Below are 18,874 nucleotides of genomic sequence, written 5' to 3' on the forward strand. Positions count from 1 at the left end.
TGGCTATTTTGTTTTCTTTTTAGCCATCCTCATGGATGTGAAACAATATTTCATTGTGGTTTTAATTTACCTAAAGACTAATGATACTGACATCTTTTCATGTGCTTATTAGCCATCTGTATATAATATATATTGTTTTTGTGCATACAAATCATATGCAATTTTATAAATATATGATCTCAAGATGTTTCCAAAGCACAGAGAAAAAAAAATCTTTCCAGGAACATACAAAAGTATTACTGGTGAATGTCTGGGTAATAAGATTATGATCGAGTTTAAAAAAAAAATCCTTCTATACCTCCTAAATGTCTGCCATGAATATGAATTACTTTCAAGGTTTGACAGTGAAGGAAGGAATGCATGATGGGTTTTCAGACTGGGCCCGCACTTAGACATTTGTCTGACTAGGAAGGTGCCAGGCAGCCAGGTGGCATGGGCGACAGTGTGACCTTGGGCTTCACGTAGCTGTGTCTCCATTCCCTGGAACTCTCACGACTGTAAGGGAAGAGGCTGCCCATCCGCTGCCTCCACCAGAGGCACATTTGTGCGCCAGCACGGGTGAGGGATGCCTACTCCTTCTGCTCCCAGTGCATGAGAAAAAGAAACCTGGTCCAGGCAGGCCATGGAGGACAAGCTAGATCCTCCGTGCAGAGGACAGGGCCAGCATGCAGGGATCACAGAGAAGGGAGGCTCCCAGACAAGGGCCAGGACAGGCAAAAGGCACCTGGTGATCAGCCCAGGTAGGCAGAGGCGGGAGGGGAAGGTTTGGACTCTCATGGTAGTCAGAGAAAGGAGGAATGGCCAGAAAGGCTAACGTAGTAAGGGAAGGCTTCCTGGAAGTGGGGGAAATTGAATTGAGTTCTGCAGGACAGGTCTGTTGTGGGTAGACCAAGAAGGGAGAGGTTTCACTCCAACCTGAAAGTGTCCATTTCTGCCTGTTCTCTGTATTGGAAACTCCCTCCACCACCATCAGTCAATAACAGGTCCCCACAGACAGAGCCCAGGTCTCCTTCTCCTCCCCGCTGCCAAGAAGGAGGGTGGAAGAGGGACAGACTCTACAGATGTGTTACATTAAGAGAGTCCTCACTTAGGTGGGAGACAGCAGGCAGTACACTGGGACCCAAGAGGGCACACAATGGGGAGGACATAAGAGAAAGACCTGGAGTTCAGGCATCTCCACCAGAGAAAAAGAAGGAAAGAGACTCAAGCAATTTTCAGAAGAAACCCAAGGCCAAGCATGCACAGCAAGAGACGTTTACACCCATTAGCTGTCAGACAACAGTGCCATGGTACTTTACACCCATTTGGGTGGCGAACATTAAAAAGCTGTGTAATGCCAAATGTTGGTGGGGCTGTGGGATTTAGGAGGCTCAAGAGCTGCTGGTGGTAGTGCGGATCTGAAGCATGCAAGCTGGCATCACCTAATCATGACGGACACCCAGCACTGCCCCTCCTGGATGTGAGTCCTGGACAGAGGCTCACTCTCACAGGTCCAGGAGGGAACCGGCAGGTGCGTGTTCACTAGAGCCTGGGGGAGACAGGACAGGAAGACGTGCGCAGTGACTCCACACAGCTCCACATGCAGCCAAAACGATGGATCAGGTGTGCGCAGGGCAACACAAGAGCATCTTTCTTTTTTTTTTTTTTTGAGATAGAGTTTTGCTCTTGTTGCCCAGGCTGGAGTGAAAGGTGCAATCTTGGCCCACTGCATCCTCCACCTCCTGGGTTCAAGCAATTCTCATGCCTCAGCCTCTGGAGTAAATGGGACTACAGGCACCTGCCACCACGCCCAGCTAATTTTTTATATTTTTAGTAGAGACAGGGTCTCACTATGTTGGTCAGGCTGGTCTTGAACTCATGACCTCAAATGAACCACCCACCTCGGGCTGAGATTACAGACCTGAGTCAATGCATACGGCCCAAGAGCATCTCTTAAAAGCACAGTGCTGAGTGCGGGAAATGGTAGAAGCAGGATGAGGCAAATGACCAACAGCATTGATGTAAATTAAAGTACAAACACACAAAACGCCACGTATTGGCAGGACACCCAGAAACAGAGGTATTCACATTAAACATGCTTGCTTGTTTGCCTGTGAGAGGAGGGGAATGGGAGCAGTGATGAAGACAAAAGAGAGCACAGTTTAAGAAAAATAAAACAAGAGGCCCTTTGCACAGATAAATAATCATAACGTACATGAACTGAGGAACGATGAGCGCAGCTCAGCACCAGCCGCCACAATAAAGAATGCAGGTGCGCTCCCCTTTAGAGGTCATTTACTCACTCAAACATGCGTCTATTCATTTACAGGTTTATTGGCTCCTCTGAGCCTTGGGCTAAAGCCCCAGGCCCCAGGAAGAGGAATTGGATGAGAGCAGATACACAGGGACCACAGAAGTCAGAGGCAGACCTCAAAAGAGAGTCAGAGGCAGAGACAGGGAGGAAGGGCTGCCCCTGTCCCGGGCTGAGATGGGGCTGTGGCTTGAAGGTCCCCAGGGGCCCCTTTCCTCCTCCAGAGTGTGGTGGACCCATAATAGCTGCCAAGTTCAAGTGTGGACTCCAGGGGTATGATGGGGCAGCCTAGCACATAGATGTCAGCACTTTCGCTGCCGAGCGGGAAGGCGTGGTCCACTGAGCGCGGGTCCTCCGGGCTGGCAGGAGCTCAGGATCATGGCCATGCCACTTCCGTGAGATCTCAGTCCTCACCTCCAGGGACAAGGAAGAGGATGTTAGGAAGGTCCCCCTGGGGCTTTGCTACTCAACCCCAATGAGTCTGAGGTGCAGGGAGAGGCCGTGTAAGAGAAACAGAGACACAGGGCAGGAAAAGCCATGCTTGGCCACAGGCACTGCTAAGTACTACCTCTGGAGGATACTACTTCCTCCTTCCTGTGAGTATTTCTCGCTATTCTTTCAGCCCCTCTCTCTGCCTTTTAGCCCTGCCTTTGTCTGAGCCCAGTTAAAGGCATTTATGGGTGCTTTCTTGAGTTCCTGGCCAAATAACCACCCTGTTCTCTCTGAATCACTTAGACCACTCCTTGCTCTGGGGCTCAGTTTTGTGAGCTCAACTCTGGCCACTGGAAACCTGTCCAGAGGACATCACCTGAAGGGAGAGAAGATTCAGAACTCTGTCTGTGGGGCTTCAGTTGAGGGAACTGAAAGGAGCTGAAAGAAAAGTAGCCTGGGGCAAGGTGGAAGGGTAGGATTGGAGGGGGCGCTGTCTGTATCTTCACATCTCCAAGGGGCTTTTAGGGGCACAGGGTGCTGACAGACTGCCCCATGCAGTAGAGTGGAACTAGAGTTGTGAAAGATGAAAGGAATCAGATATCTGTCTAACATAGAGACAATCTATGCGGGAACACAGCTGCCTGCCAACAGAAAGAGCTATTGCAGGGTAGTAAGCTCCCCGTCACCAGAAGTATGTAACCACCTGGTCTCCAACACTGCTTCCTAAGACAGCTCCCTTCACTACTCTCTGTGGAAACACGTTTTCCACACCCCACCAGCCTCAGCCTGGGCTGCTGCTTGCCCCACCCAGGACCCCCAGGGCCCATGGTTTGCTACACACAAACACCAGATAAGGCTGCATGGGACTTGGAGAGGCCTGGTGAGGAGTGAAGAGAGGGAGAGGAGAAGGAGCAGTCAGGGACAGAGGTGAGAGATGAGATGGGAGCCAGGAGCAACACTCCACAGTGAGGGACACAGGGCACCTGCAGCCAGGTCTCGCACAATGCAGAGCCCATGGCAAATCCATGGCCAGCAGAGGGAGTGCAGGGGCCTGCAGGTGCACAGAAGTGGAACTTGGGAGTCTAGGGCATTGACATCAATTCTCCCCAGCCCCTCTCCCCAGAGCAAGACTGTCCTAAGGGGGAGATTCGGAAATTCACAGTGTCTCCTGGGTGGAATTCACTTCGAGCCAGTCTCTGGCATCTTCCCACGTGTCCACATGTGCAGCAGCACCATCTGTTCTGTCTTTTCAGGTCTATCTCCTCTTCCATCCATTCTCTTTGCGTGTCTGTTTCCTTTACGTGCTCTGTTTCCCGGGCTCCAGATCTTCCTCTTTGTCTCTGCATCTGATTATTACCCTAGTTCCTGTATGTTCTCCTCTGACTTTCTTGGTTCCTCTATCCATTCTCTCTGATCGTCTCTCCTTCAGCTGGCATGCTCCCTCCCCGACTCTCCCTTTAGGTTCAATTTTAGAAAACAGAATTGGGGGATTCCTTCTGACTCCCTACCCTAATCCCGCTCCTGATCCCTGACAGGCCTCCTCCATCTCCTGAAGAGTGGCTAGTAGAACTTGGCCCACCACAGAGAAGGGATAGATAAGAGATGTTTACAGGAAGGATTCAGGTTCAGCTTGATCCAGAAGCTCAGGACAGACTACCACAAAGGCTCACAGGAGTGAAGGTGTGGCCCGAGCTGGGGTTTACAGGGCCTGAGTGGGAGAGAGAAGGAGGGGCCTTAGGTCTGGTGGGAGGGGGACTCCATGAGGGATATCCTTGAAAGTCACACACCTCTTGGTTGAGGAAGCAGTAGAGGATGGCAACGATGAAGCCCTGTGGGGCCAAAGAGGAAAGACCCCATCAGAACACTTTGGCCTGGCCTCAAGGTGTCCACAGTCTTTCTGCTGCTGTTTCCCTACTCACCCCCAGGCTATGGCTTGGGCCAGGTCTGGTTGAAAGGGGAATTTTGATGCATTCATTACTTACTGTGTGCCAGGAATATTGTCTCATAGAATTGTTACAGCAAGCCTGCCAGGGCTGAACTGTTGGCCTCATTTCCCTGACTTTATTTCTGCAACCCTTATGGATGAGCACAGCATTTGGCACATAATAGGGGATCAGTAGGAGCTGAATAGATTGGATGGATGGATGGGTGGGTGGGGTGGATGGGTAGGTGGATGGATGAATGGATAGATGGGTGGGTGGGTGGATGGATGGGTGGATGATGGATGGATTAGTGGGTGGATGGATGGATCATGGATGGGTGGGTAGATGAATGCATGGGTAGGTAGTTAAATAAATAGAGAGATAGGTGGCTGGAAGATGGACAGATAGACAGATAGTTGAATAGATGGATGAAAAAGAATAGCCCTCACCCTGTCATGAACTCAGCTAAGTCCTGTGGGCAACAGCAGCTCCCTCAGCACCTCCCATGGAGAGAAAGGGTGCCTGCGGAGTCCTCACCTGGAAGGAGCCCAGTCCCAGCTCCAGGGGGAGGCGGATGCCCAGGCCGGTGTTGTCAGGCAGGAAGTTGAAGATGATGTAGTGAATTCCAAAGAGTGGGATAAGGAAAAGTGTCGACTTGGAGAGACGCCTGCAGGAAAGACAAATCCTAGGCTCCCAAGGCTGGGATTAGAAACTGTCATGTGCACTTCGTCTTTTCTCACTTCCTACCACCTCCCTATATCCACTCTGCAAACCAGCCACCCTGGGAAACGCCACCTCCCCACACTCACCCTGGGCTTTTTCATTTCTGGGCCCAGGGTCCTGCTGATTCCCCTGCCAAGTGTTACTGCCCCAGTTTATCCCAAAGTCTATGCATCTTTCACAGTGGGGATCAAAACCACTTCCTCCAGGAAGCCTTCTTTGACCACATCACCCTTCACCTAGAAAGGATCTCTCTCCCCAGGTTCCCACAGAAATTTGTCTTAGCACTCATCATTCTATTTGGCATGGGAACTGGCTGTGTGAAGTGCCCATCCTTCCAATATTGTGATACTCTAGAAGGAAGGGGCCAGGTCTATTCTGTCTCTGAGAACATAGGGAAGAGTACGGGGCTGAGGTCACGAATGCCTGTTGGAAGAGATAGAAGCACCACATTGAATCCCCCTCCAGTTACCCTTTTCCAGTGTCCCCAGACACACACATACACACACACACACAGTACCAATACTGAGAATGGGTATGGAGGCTGCCCTGAGCTGACTCCAGTTTCCTCAGCAGGATGCGGATAATATTGAGAAAAAGCCCAAAGTTCACCTGGAAATAGAGGTATAGGAAGATGGAAGACAAGGGTCAAGGGTATCATTCTTGGGTGGCTGGGGTGAGCTCCAGCCCATCTGGGGACCAGAAAATTTAAATCCATGCAGGTAGATGAACACACAGATCATTGCTCCAGAACTGGTGGCCTGGAGCTGGGAGGTCCCACATTTGAGCCTTAGAGGACAGAGGAGAGCCCAGGACTCCTGTCCCTCTCCAGTTCTGGCATCAAGGAGGGGCAATCAGGTCTTGCCACCTACCTCCGGCCACCTCCCAGGCTCTTCTCTAGCACAAACCAGATGTCCCTCACTTCACACAGTTGCTAAGTTGCAAAACATTTGTACATTTACCAAAGCCATGCAAAGCAGTCTTAACTGCCTCTGTGTTGTGTGTGGGAGCAGACGGAGGGGGAGGGGTTTAGCTGTGTGGTCTATTTAGTGCCCCACCCACGCCCCAACCTCTCACTGCAGTGGTAAATGAGCTGCAACCAGCGCAGTAGACTCATCAAAATTGAGCTGGAACAGCCTGCATGCTGGTGGAAACCACCACTCCTCTGGCTTTACTAATGCAATACTGAGGCCCAGAGAGGGCCTCACAGAGAATCAGTAGCAGAGCAAGGCTGGAGCTCTGTTTTCAAGACTCCCAGCCTGGAGTTGCATTTCCTGCTGTGCACAGCCCCTCGGTAGATCCAGAGAGGTTGACTGGTTAAAGCCAAGAACCATGGCCCAGGGACTGACCCCAACAGAGAGGACGATGGGCCCTTTGATGATCCACCAGTAGGGGGAGCTGTTGTCCAGGTCCCAGCACCTGGGGAGAGCGGCAAGAATGCCATTGTTGGAAAGTCCCGTTCACTGTGATGACCCAGTGGCACAAATGCACCTCCCTCCTCCCTCGGGCATTCGTGCCTTCTGGCCTCACCCCACCTCCCCTCCAGCCTTCTCGCTTGTCTCAGCCAGTTAGGGTCTCACCCAAAAGGGTACCCCAATCCAGGCTTGGCTCACCCTTTCTATCCACCTAGATGGACAAATGTATCTGATGCCTTCTTGCTGGACCCTACACATCCCTTTTTTCCAGGAGGGCCCCTGGCAGCTCTCCCACCCCACCTTCCCCCAGCCCCACAGCCCTGGGAGTCTGAGCTGCGCTCTCCTGCCTGGTTTATGCCCCTTCTGTGCTATCTGCAGAACGTTCTCCCACCCCCCATCCTCGCCGGGCAGTCCTTCCTCCTCCTCTTCCCAGCCGGAAGAACAGCCTGTGGGCTGACTGTCCACTCCACACCCCTAGGTAGGTCCAGTGGGTGTGACAAGGCGGCTGCTCCGACTCACGCAGTGTCCTCGAAGGCCAGCTTGCAGCCCACCCACGTGCCAGTGAAGAGTACAGGCAGCCCTATGAGAGTACAGGGGACACACCAGTGAGGGGGTCTGCATCCTTGGCTCTGAGACCTGGCCCCACCTCCCTCACCACAAAGGCAGGGCCAGGCAGGACCCCAGAGCCAGGGTCCTGGTCCCACGGTCCAACACTTGCTGCTGGACTGGCCCATCCCTCCCCTTCTCTGGGCCTCAGAGTTAGCTGGAGGGGCCTTTATGTGATCTCCCTGGGCCTTCCCTGCCCAGTACCTTCCCATGGTGCCCAACCCACCCTGGGCACTCACCCCAGCCAGCGAAAACCAGCCACCAGAAGGTTCTCCTTGAGCTGGGGGAAGTAGAGGCCAGGAGGCAGGTCAGGTAGGCAGCTTCTGCCAACAGCCAGCTGAAGTTGGTCATGGTGGCGAAATGCAGGGTGGCCACGGAGACCTTGCATAGAACCTGGGGATGAAACTTGGGTGCTTCCGAGCTGGGACACCCACTGGAGCCCCACCCCAGTCACCTCTACCCCACTCAGATAAACAACCTCCAGGCCCCTCCATCTTAGGCTGGGAACTCCAGATCCTTGGGCCACCCGAGAGGGAATATGGTGATATACAGTGAGGGTGAAGAGCACAGATTTGGGATCTAGACTGCCTGGCTTCTAATTTACCATCTATTTACTGTGAAATCTCCTCACACCTTCGCTTTTCATCTGTAAAAGGAAAAACTTCCACTACCTAGCTCGTGTCCTTGTCATAAGGATTAATTAGAAACTCTGCCTAAGACTTGCTTCTATCTTCACTTAGCCCCATCCTACCTGAGCTGAAGTCAACCCCTAGAGCTGTGACTGAGGCACAGCTCTGCCTTGCAAAAGCACACACAGGCACCCATGCATTCACTCACTCACTGCATGACCTGACCACCTGCCGGCGTGGGAGCAGGACCACCTCTGAGTTCACTTGGGCCAGGTTTGGTCCCAGCCCCACCCCTGGGCCACTGGGTGACCTTGCCAATTGCCTCTCCTCTACAAAATGGGATGAAAGCGATCCTTTCTTCTTCAAGCTGTTTTAAAAATTTATGAGATAATGCCAGCTGCCTCTCAACACAAGTGTGAACTGCTGAAGTCCATTTACACGTGGATTTTCTTCCATCTCTGCCACCCCTAAGACAGCAAGACCAACTTCTTTTCCCCCTCCCCCTCCGTCTACTCAACGTAAAGGCGATGACGACGAAGACCTTCATGATGATTTACTTCCGTTTAAAAACAGTACATTTATTTTTTCTTCCTTACAATATTCTTAACATTTTTCCTCTAACTTACTTTACTGAAAGAATGTAGTATATAACACACGTAGCAGATAAATATGTGTTAATCAGCCACTCATGTTATCGGTAAGGCTTCAGGTCATCAGCAGGCTAGCTGTAGTTAGGTGTGGGGGTGGTCAAAAGCTACACTTGAATTTTCAACTGAAAGAGGGGTCAACACCATTAACCTCACGTTGCTCAAGGGACAGCTGGACGTGGTAAGCACTTATTGAAAAGCACATATTAAACACACAAAATAAGTGTTCAATATGAAGTATGATTAAACCTTTCATCAGTTAATTGAGGTCATGTGTTAGTTTGCTCGCAGATTTCACTGTTTCCAGCACAGCTATAGAGAATCTAATGGGTGCTGGGTCTCCCCGTTCTGCCCAGCTTCCCTTTAATTTCAGTTGCTTCTTACTGTCTCCACCCCACCTCTCCCATGGTGTCTTCCCAGTTTCCTGGACATGGCCCAGGTCCTCCTATCTTTGCGAGTTTGTTCACCCGGCTCCCTCCCCTTCACAGGTTCTCCTTCCCCATCTTTTTATCATTGCTGCCAACATAGCTCCAGGGTCCCTTCCTCCCTGAAGCCCCCTCTCATTATCCCTCCACTCTCAGCTTCCTCCACTTGGACGTCCTCTAATCTGTGTGCATTCTGTCCCTTGGGCACTTCCTGAAGGAGGGACCCAGCTCCTCCCGGCTCCTTGTATACACACCCCCAGCACAGACCAATGAGTGCTCAGGAAGGTATCAAAGGAAAGGAAAAGGCTATGCATAGTGAAACATGGTCTAGGTTAGACTAGAGAACGCAGAGTAGAGCATGCAACATGGAAAATTACATGGATCGACACCACGATCCTTCCCAGGAATGGCGTGAGGACTTAGGATCTGATGTGAGAGAGGGGCAGTTTCCTATTCTGTAACTGGCCATGCCTGCAGGAGCCCCAGGGTCAGCACACAGGACAGGGCAGGCTGGGGCAGGCACATCTTAGTTTGTAATCCCATCTCCTCTCTCCCCCACCAGCCCAGCCCCTCTGTCCACAGCCATTACAGTGGAGAAGCTGCAGTGGTCAGTGTCATCGGCGTGGAAGAGGGCGGCATCCTTCAGGAACACAGCTCCCGCCTTGAGGATAAAGGTGGTGAACAGCTGGGTGTGGACGTAGTTCCGGGGACAGTGGAGCCTCCTGGTGTGAATGGGAGATATGAGGAACAAGAAGCCAGCAGGGAGAGGGGATTCCGGTGTGCTGACTGGGCTGAGCAGGGCAGGAGATAAATCAAATTGAATGCAATCAATCAGAATTGAATTGCGCTGAACTTGAGGCTTCAGTTTAACCCTTGCAGGACAGCTGAGCAACCATTCCTGTGTTCAGGGTAAGTGTGGAAAGAGAGGAATATCTGGTCCCTGCCTTGGCAGTGCTCATAGTCTGGGGGAACAGGGGCGGAAATGGCAGGTACTGCCCATGGGACCCCTGGATGATCAGAGACACTCATCCCCATGAGGCCAAGAACAGCACAGGCCAGATGTGGTGCTCAGACTTTGAAGGCTGGAGGAAGGGGTGAGGGACTTAAAAGGGACAATGATCAGAGAGTTGTAACAGTCAAGAGGGACTCAGGTGGGAGGTGGAGGATTGTTAGATGCAGATAGGAGCTGGGTTTCTCAAATATAAACACACTGGGGAAAAATAAGGAATTCCAAGCAAATGCAAGGAGTGCCACAAAAGCAAAGAGGCAGAGGTAGGAGTGAGTTCTGATGTTTGAAGAGATGGGTCTACATGCTGGGGAAAAGAGAAGGGAAAGTTGGGCATGCATATGGTGCTTAGATCTGGGAATTTCATGGCTATCCAGGCAAGAAATCAGACTTGGCCCTCTGGGAAATAGGGAGCCAAGGAAGGCTCTTGAACTGGTGATGAGGATGGCAAACCTGAGAGCAACCAGGATGGTGATGGCCACGAGGAGGGCTACAATAGAGATGCTATGGCCCATGGTGTAGATAGTCTTCACCGTGGAGAAGTAAGATTTCTGGGAAGGGCAGAGACAGAAGAAAGTCTTAGCTTCTGTACCCTGGGGGGAAAGAGAGGCTTGGCAGTCAAGCAGGTGAAGCCTTTGCCATTCCACCCCAGCACTCCCCATCTGGGGGCAGAGGTGTCTGCAGGTACCATGGAAAGCTCCCCCTATGCGCTGAAGATTTAGTTTCCTGCCCGAGCCTCGGATAAGGGAGGGGCGGTGGCGAGGAGTGGAGATGCTTAGCCCTCAGGATGCTGGGGGTGGGGCGGCGGGGAGAGGCAGCCACAGAAATTACGTGTCCCTGGGGAATGACAAAAGCCCAAGAGGAAATCAGCTTGTTTATTGACATCTAGCTTGCTCACCGGGCTTGGGAACACAATGTCCCCAAGTAAAGGAGACAGCCAGGGACACCTGGGGACAGCCACACCAGGCAGGCAAAAGCTTTCCGTGGCCAAGTGTTTGGATCAATCAGAGTCCAGCCTGGCCCTGAAGATAGAGGGTGCAGGCAAAGGAAGGGAGTAGGGTCCGGGCACTGGCCCCAATCCCTGCTCTCCTGTGGGGCTCAGGCAATCACTGCCTGTCTCTGACTTAGTCTTTGCATCTGATAAATGGTTACAGTCATGCTTTACCTTTCAGAGATCACAGGGATAGAGAAAAGGGACGATGCCTGTGGGACTGCCTTGCAAAGGCTCCAAGGGATGCAGAAGGGTGGGGTGTGCTGGCTGGTATTAGGAGCTTTGTGTGGGGTGTGCTGGCTGGTATTAGGAGCTTTTTGAAATCTCTCTAGGCTTGAGTTTCCCTCACTGGCCCACACCACAACCATGCACACTGCTCCACTGGCTGAGGGCGAGAAGAGAAGGAGCTTCCCCAGGGCTGCCAGGAACCTTGTTTCCTCTGGAACCACCCCAAGCTCCCTGTCCTGGAGGCTTGGACACTGAATCAAGACAGCAGCCGACAGATATCCCACCTGCCCTCTGCCCCACTTCTCCCTCCAAGTAACTTGGCTGGTGGGTCAGCCTGGAGTAACTTAGCAAAAGACTCCTTCTCCTCTAGACACGTCACTGTCCTCTCTGGAAAACTGTAATATTCCAACCTGCAGGCCGGGGAATGGCAGCCCCGACATTTGTGCACCCACCCATACAAATGTCCATGGCAATCCTTTCTCCAAGATGCCAGGAACCTCTTACCTCCTCGGCCAGCATCTCCAGAGGCACAGGGCAGGCCACGGGGTAAGGTGGAAAGGGCTCCGACCAGCCAGTGATGGTGCAGTCCCGGTTCACAGCCCCTGTGAGGCAAGCAAGACTCTCTAGCCACAACTCCTTCCCTCCTCCCAGGAGGGGTTGGGGTGCCGTGGACCATCAAGTGACCCTGGCAGGCTTACATGAACAGTTCCTCTCAGCAACAAAGACAGTGGCTCCAGAGGCCTGGGGCCCTGGTCCAGCCTGTCCAGGGATACACTATGGGGCCTTCTATCTCTGGCTTCAAAGGCACCATCTCTTCCCAGAGAGGGTTATTCCCCTGAGGGCTGGAGAGTGGTGAGCTGGGCTGCCAGCATCCTAAGGGCAGTGGGGGAGAAAAAAACCCTCACTGTCCAGACACCTAGGCCAGGGAGGTGAGGCAGAGCAGCCGGGTGCCCCACCCACCCCGCCCTGGGCAGCTGGTAATGTCTTAGCAGTCAGGCAATCCTGCCCTTCTCCCCCCTGCAGCCTGCCTCCTGCTGACACCTGGCGGGCACCCAGGTCCAGCACTTATAGGCTCCGCACTCTAATCCTCTCCTGTGCAGTTCATGCTCTTGCTCCCCCCAGTTCACATCTCAGGAAACAGAAGTCAGGGTCAACTGACTGGCCCGAGGTCACCCCAGAAGAGGGCAAGTTGGTACAAACCCAGGTCTGCCTGCCCCCAAAGCCAGTGATGTGTCTGCCCCCCCCCTCACCTGGCACCCCACTCCCTTTCCCACTGCCACACCCAAGACCCCTCACCTGGCACCCCACTCCCTTTCCCACTGCCACACCCAAGACCCCTCACCTGGCACCCCACTCCCTTTCCCACTGCCACACCCAAGACCCCTCACCTGACTCTGAGCTGAAGTGAGAGAAGAAATCTGGGCAGGGGAGGGTGACCCACTCGCCAGAGCCTGCCGTCGGCCAGCACAGCAGCCCATCCCAGGTCCTAGGGCAGCCTGGATAGACAGCCAGGAGCAGGGGAGACTCGGTCCAGGCACAGGGCTGCCCCCACAATTCAAGAGGTAAGGCTGAAGGACATAAAAATCAGAGAAACCGCCACCTGCCTCCCAGGCCCCATACCCAGGGTGGTGTTGGGCTTCTCCTCTGCTGCCTGTAGGCAGGCACTCTCCTCCTCTCTCAACTGGGTGATGAAGTCACATTCTGGGTGCATGTGGCCCAATACCTGCTGGAAACAGTGAACAGGATGAGCCAGGCCAATTGGGTGCCCTTCCAGGCTCTGTGGTCCAAATGGCCTGAGAATGGGGACAAGGCCTGATTCATTTCTGTGTCTTGATCCTAAGCAAAGACCTGCTCACAGCAGTTTCAGGTGTGTGCAGTAGATATTCAAATACAAGGAAGGGAAGGGGAAGAGAAAAGCGGGAGGGAAAGGGATGGCTCTAATAATCTCCCTTGTAATTAATACTCTCGTTCTAAGGAAGGAAGGCAGGATCGCAAGAAGGACAAAAGGAAGGAAAAAAGGAAGGCTGGTGGCTGGCTCTAGTCTTCTCCTGCGCAGTTAATGCTCTTGCTCTTTCCAGTTCACAGCTCAGGATGTGGAGGTCAGGGTTGACTGACTTGCCCGAGGTCACGCTGGAAGAGGGGAAGTTGCTATTACACAAACCTGGGTCTGCCTAGGTTTGAGTGACTGTTTCTCCATTCTGTCTCATGGAAGTAAGTTCTGAGACACAGAAGATAATGTGCTTCTGAAGACCTTGCAGAGACAGCCAACTCCACTCTTGCCAGGGCCCTTCCTCCTTCCTTGTGTTACTCTCCTTGCTCTGCATTCCTGCTCCCTGGAAGCAATTCTGAGTAAACTAGTTTGGTAAATAGAATCATGGCCCCCAAAGATGTCTGCATCCTAGTCCCTGGAACCTGTGAATAGTTTACCTTGTACGGCAAAAGGACTGTGCAGATGTGATTGCAGAGGGTCTTGAGATGGGAAGATCATCCTTGACTTTCTGAGTGGGCCCGATCACAAGGCTCCTTATAGGGGGTGCAAGGGGCAGGAGACTCAGAATCTGAGGAGGCGTCATGAGGATGTGTACTGTGAGAACTGAGATTTAAAGGTGCCGCACTGCTGGCTTTGAAGGAGAAAGGACACCAAGGCAAGGAAAAGCCAAGCAAATGGATCCTTCTCTAGTCTCCAGAGGAGTGCAGCTTGGCCAATACTTTGGATTTATCCCACTGGAAACCACTTTACATTTCTGACCTTTGTCTCAGCCTCTGCTTTTAGGGGTGCACATGGGCAGGAACATGTGGGTAAATGAGTAAGTTAGTGAGAGAGAAGATGGATGAATGAATGAGCACATGGATAGGTGAGCACACAAATGAGGTGAAGGATAGAGGGAGAAAAGGAGGGAGGGAGAGAGGTATGCCTGCCTGGGCACCTGGCTGGTGGAGTGGGTGAGTATACAGACAGACGGAAGACAGAGATAGGACTGGGAGGGTGGTGGATGGATGAATGGACGGGTGGATGGACAGACAGATGACTCGCGGATGGGTCCATGGTGGATGAGTGAGAGAGCTATGTAGGGACAGAGCTGTGGGTTCGTGGATGGGTAGGTGAAAGGATCATAGCCTTGGTGGCTGAGCAGCCCTGAGATACTGGTTTTAGGAGCTTCCCAGATTTTGTGCTACACAGTGGCTGTGAGGAATGATCTCTGGAAGCTGGAAACAAGTTGGATTTTTTTGGACATCTTCTATCACTATTTCTGAAAGTGTGCCTCAAGAACCAACTAGAGATCCACTGGGACGGAGGCAGGAATATGCAGAGATCTAGGGTGGATCCAGCGCTTTGCATTTTCACAAGTTCTCCAGGGAACTGGGAGTCAATGGCAGGAATTCCTGGCACTTCTCCCTCCCACTGCCCCAAACTGGAGGAACACCAAACTGATCACCCAGCAGGCCAGAGCCCAAACAGATGCATAGAAGGACATACTTTCTGCACTGTGAACTGGGTATACAGTATACATATTTTTGAATAACACACACATCCAAGTCAACCAGTGTAGAATTCTGTTCCCCCAGGCTCTCATGGGGGAGGAGTGGCTGGGAAAGGTGGAAGGACTGGGTCCTAATAGACCCTGTGCAAACTGTGATCAAAACCAGGACCGGGGCCAGGCACAGGCTCACACCTATAATCCCAGCACTTTGGGAGGCCAAGGTGGGCAGATCACGTGAGTTCAGGAGTTCCAGACCAGCCTGACCAATATGGCAAAACCCTATCTCTACAAAAATACAAAAATTAGCAGGGCGTAGTGGCACACTCCCATAATCCCAGCTCTCAAGAGGCCAAGGTGGGAGAAATGCTGGAACCTGGGAGGCGGATGTTGCAGTGAGCCTAGATCATGCCACTGAACTCCAGCCTGGATGATAAAGCCAGACTCTGTCTCAAAAAAAACAAAAAGAAGCAAGACAGGTACCATGGGAGGGAGTGCCCCTCTCACAGGGATTGGAGAGGTGACATTTGAGCTGAACCTGGGGACAAAGGAGCATTTTTAAAGCCAGACACACACAGTGACGGGGAGAGTGTCTAAAACCAAAAGAACAGCATGTGCAAAGACAGGGCAAGTGGGAAAAGGTGTATTTGGGAAGCATCTGCCCAGAACTAATGTGTCTCTTCCCATGACCACACACACACACACACACACACACACACACACTCTCTCTCTCTCTCTCTCTTCCCATGACCACACACACACACACACACACACACACACACTCTCTCTCTCTCTCTCTCTCTTCCCATGACCACACACACACACACACACTCTCTCTCTCTTCCCATGACCACACACATGCACACACACACACACTCTCTCTCTCTTCCCATGACCACACACACACACACACACTCTCTCTCTCTCTTCCCATGACCACACACACACACACTCTCTCTCTCTCTCTCTTCCCATGACCACACACAGACACACACACACACTCTCTCTCTCTCTCTCTCTTCCCATGACCACACACACACACACACTCTCTCTCTCTCTCTCTCTCTCTCTCTCTCTCTCTTCCCATGACCACACACAGACACACACACACACACTCTCTCTCTCTCTCTCTTCCCATGACCACACACACACACACACACACACACTCTCTCTCTCTTCCCATGACCACACACACACACACACACTCTCTCTCTCTCTCTCTCTCTCTCTCTTCCCATGACCACACACACACACACACACTCTCTCTCTCTCTCTTCCCATGACCACACACACACACACACTCTCTCTCTCTCTCTCTTCCCATGACCACACACACACACACACACTCTCTCTCTCTCTTCCCATGACCACACACACACACACACACACTCTCTCTCTCTCTCTCTCTTCCCATGACCACACACACACACACTCTCTCTCTCTCTCTCTCTTCCCATGACCACACACAGACACACAGACACACACACACTCTCTCACTCTCTCTCTCTCTCTCTCTCTCTCTCTCTCTCTCTCTCTCTCATGTCCAGCAGGATCCATGTCAGCAAATGTTTTATTAACAGCTAATGTTCTTTGGGAGAAATGCAGGCACAGCAAATAGTGCAGCAGACCTAAGATGGGCTGGGGTCAGAGAGCAGAGACTTGGACCACCTGAGTGAGGACAGCAGACAGTGGGTGACCACATGGAGAGACCTGAGAGCTCTGCCATGGACCTGTGGGCTAGGAGAGGATCTGAGACCCAGCCCAGTAAGGAGGGTCACCGCCATCAGCACTGCCCTGGCAGAAGTCACTCCTGTCCCACCCTGCTGACCCCATTCCCCCAAATCCAGCTTGGACCCAGCTTTGCCATCTCCTGCTTAGCCCTGCAGGGCCTCAGGGTGCAGATGTCACCCACTACCCAGGTTCCAGGTCTCATTTTGGTTGGTACCCCAGACTCAGCTCTTGTCTTCCTCCCTAGGACTCAGTGGCTCCAGGTCCATCTCAGGGCAGAGCCCCATTGAGTCTCCCCAACATCTCCCAACAGACTGAGGGCACAAAGCAGGGAAGGAAGGGCAGGAGGGCAGGCGGGCCTGTATGGGACTTTCTCACACCATCAGCCTGACATTGACCCTGGGCTGTTGAGAGAGCCATGGTCTCTGCCTATCCTTCCTCCTGCTACACAATCTGGAAAGCCCCAACTTTGCCTGGGAACCTTCTCAGAGCCGATCAAGGGGAACCACTCAGGGCAAAGGACGCCATGTGAGCAGCCTAGGGCCAAAAGGATAGCTAGACAATGCCCACACCACTAAGAGAAGGAAGGAAATTTAGGGAAGCCCAACTAATGACTCGGGATGTGTGGTCACAGGGCCAGATGGAAGGGGAGATTCTAGGAAGGGAAGGGGTAGGGGTGGAAAGACAGATCATTCCAAGATATATCCAAATGCTCCTGCTCAATCAGGACTGGCAAAACACATCCTGGGGCTTCCAGTCACACACTCCTGAGGGGAGGCTCCCCCCAGGCCTTGCATCTGTGCCTGCCGCTCTTCCTGGTGTCTGCAGGGTATGGGGCCCACACTGGCCAACAGTGATTTAGTTCTAGCTTTCGTATCAGCACCATCTGCTGAATGGCCACCACCATGTCCTGGGTCCCCCTGCCAAAAGTAAAGCTTTTGCTGCAGAGCACACAGATGGCAGCCAGGGGGCAGTCAAAGTTTCCTGTGTTGCACCCCTCTACCCAGCCCTTGACAAATGAGATTCCGTTCAATGCACAACAAACCTGGCCAGCAGATACGTTCTCTTTTTACAAAAGAGATAAGCAAGGCTCAGGAAGGCTGAGGGACTTGCAGGCCACACGGCTAGTTTCATGGGTCCAGGATTCAAGCCCAAAGCCTGTGCACTTGGGAGCAGGTGCAGCAAGGTGTTCAGGAGGGGCAGCAGCACCCCAACAAGGCAGCGCAGGAAGAATACTTCAGCCCCCACCATCCCAGAACCTTGTGACTCCCATCCTGGTTCCTGCTGTCACTTGCAATAACCTCGTGGAAAGTTACTGGAAAATTGCAGCATATTTGGGAAAGGCTATCTGTCCTGATGCTCCGTGCTCCAGCGCCCTAGCCCATGGAGTAGTATTTGGTTGCCAAAAGCCTCTGCAGCCCTCAGCATCACGAGAGGATAATGGATCCCCTAACTGCTGGAGCAGAAGCAGCTGGTCTCCACCAACTCCTCAAGTTCCACTCCTTGCCTGGCCGCACTCTCTTCAAAGGAAACCACCAAATTGGAGATGGCTCAGGGAGTCATGGGGCTGAGGGGTCCAGAAATCTTACCAGGGGAGCATGTGGAAGCATCGCAGATGCACAGCTGAGAGAAAGAGCAGACTGGGGGAACTAAGAAGGGGGCCTAATTTTACCTCCCCAATTCTGAGGCACTGTTTTCGGGCAGACACAGTCCCTGTTGTCCCCAGAGGGCACAGCCAGGCCCTGGGCGAAGCAACAGGAAGTCTGTTTTAATAGCGCTACCCAGAATCACAGCAGACTGCCTGGCAGAGGGAGATGAGTGGGGGACCCACAGCCTGCCACCTGCTTGTAGAGAGGGACTTTAGAGTGGGAGAAAGGCAATAGGGTCTCTGCCAGGCTCCAGTTGGCCCCATGACTCCCAAATCTGGAGCCTAGTAGGAGAGGCTGGAGGGTCTGAGCTGGCTACTCACGGTCGATAACTGGCTTAACAGGCAGAGAACTCGGGCCCCCCACATCCAGCGGTCCATGGTGGGCCCAGCAGCGGCTCCCTCCACCAGCCTCAGTGAGCCTTGGCTGTCTTCCCTCTCCTGCTATCCCCTGACACAGCCACTGCCACCACACCCTCTGCTTCCCCTTTTCAGGTGGCTGTTTGCATAGGCAGGAGCCAGCCAAGGGGACACAGACCTCTGAATATTCACCAGGATTTCAGGACACCTGCTCAGCTCAGCCCTGGCTCTGAGGTGGGACTCTGTTTCCAGCAGGCAGGGGCTGAGCCCCTACCCCCACCCCCACCCCCACCCCTACCTCCTTCTACTCTGGCCATAATTCTGCTCGTGTGTCTGTCCTGATATCAAAGG

General features: G+C 52.8%; 1 protein-coding gene across 1 annotated transcript; it reads right to left on the reverse strand.

The window, feature by feature from the left end:
• Nucleotides 1–2,297: 2,297 nt before the first annotated feature.
• On the reverse strand, nucleotides 2,298–18,628 carry GHRHR (growth hormone releasing hormone receptor). The gene is made up of 13 exons (XM_035255117.3): nucleotides 18,488–18,628; nucleotides 12,932–13,034; nucleotides 12,700–12,807; nucleotides 11,816–11,913; nucleotides 10,546–10,643; nucleotides 9,676–9,808; nucleotides 7,625–7,778; nucleotides 7,299–7,359; nucleotides 6,714–6,783; nucleotides 5,885–5,976; nucleotides 5,182–5,311; nucleotides 4,510–4,551; nucleotides 2,298–2,704 (listed from the first exon to the last, which is right to left on the reverse strand). The coding sequence occupies exons 1-13, from the start codon at nucleotides 18,542–18,544 to the stop codon at nucleotides 2,579–2,581; spliced, it is 1,272 nt and encodes a 423-aa protein (XP_035111008.1). The 5' UTR covers nucleotides 18,545–18,628; the 3' UTR covers nucleotides 2,298–2,578.
• Between the last annotated feature and the right edge of the window lie 246 nt (nucleotides 18,629–18,874).

Source organism: Callithrix jacchus, chromosome 11 (genome assembly GCF_049354715.1).
Source record: "Callithrix jacchus isolate 240 chromosome 11, calJac240_pri, whole genome shotgun sequence".
NCBI lineage: Eukaryota > Metazoa > Chordata > Mammalia > Primates > Cebidae > Callithrix > Callithrix jacchus.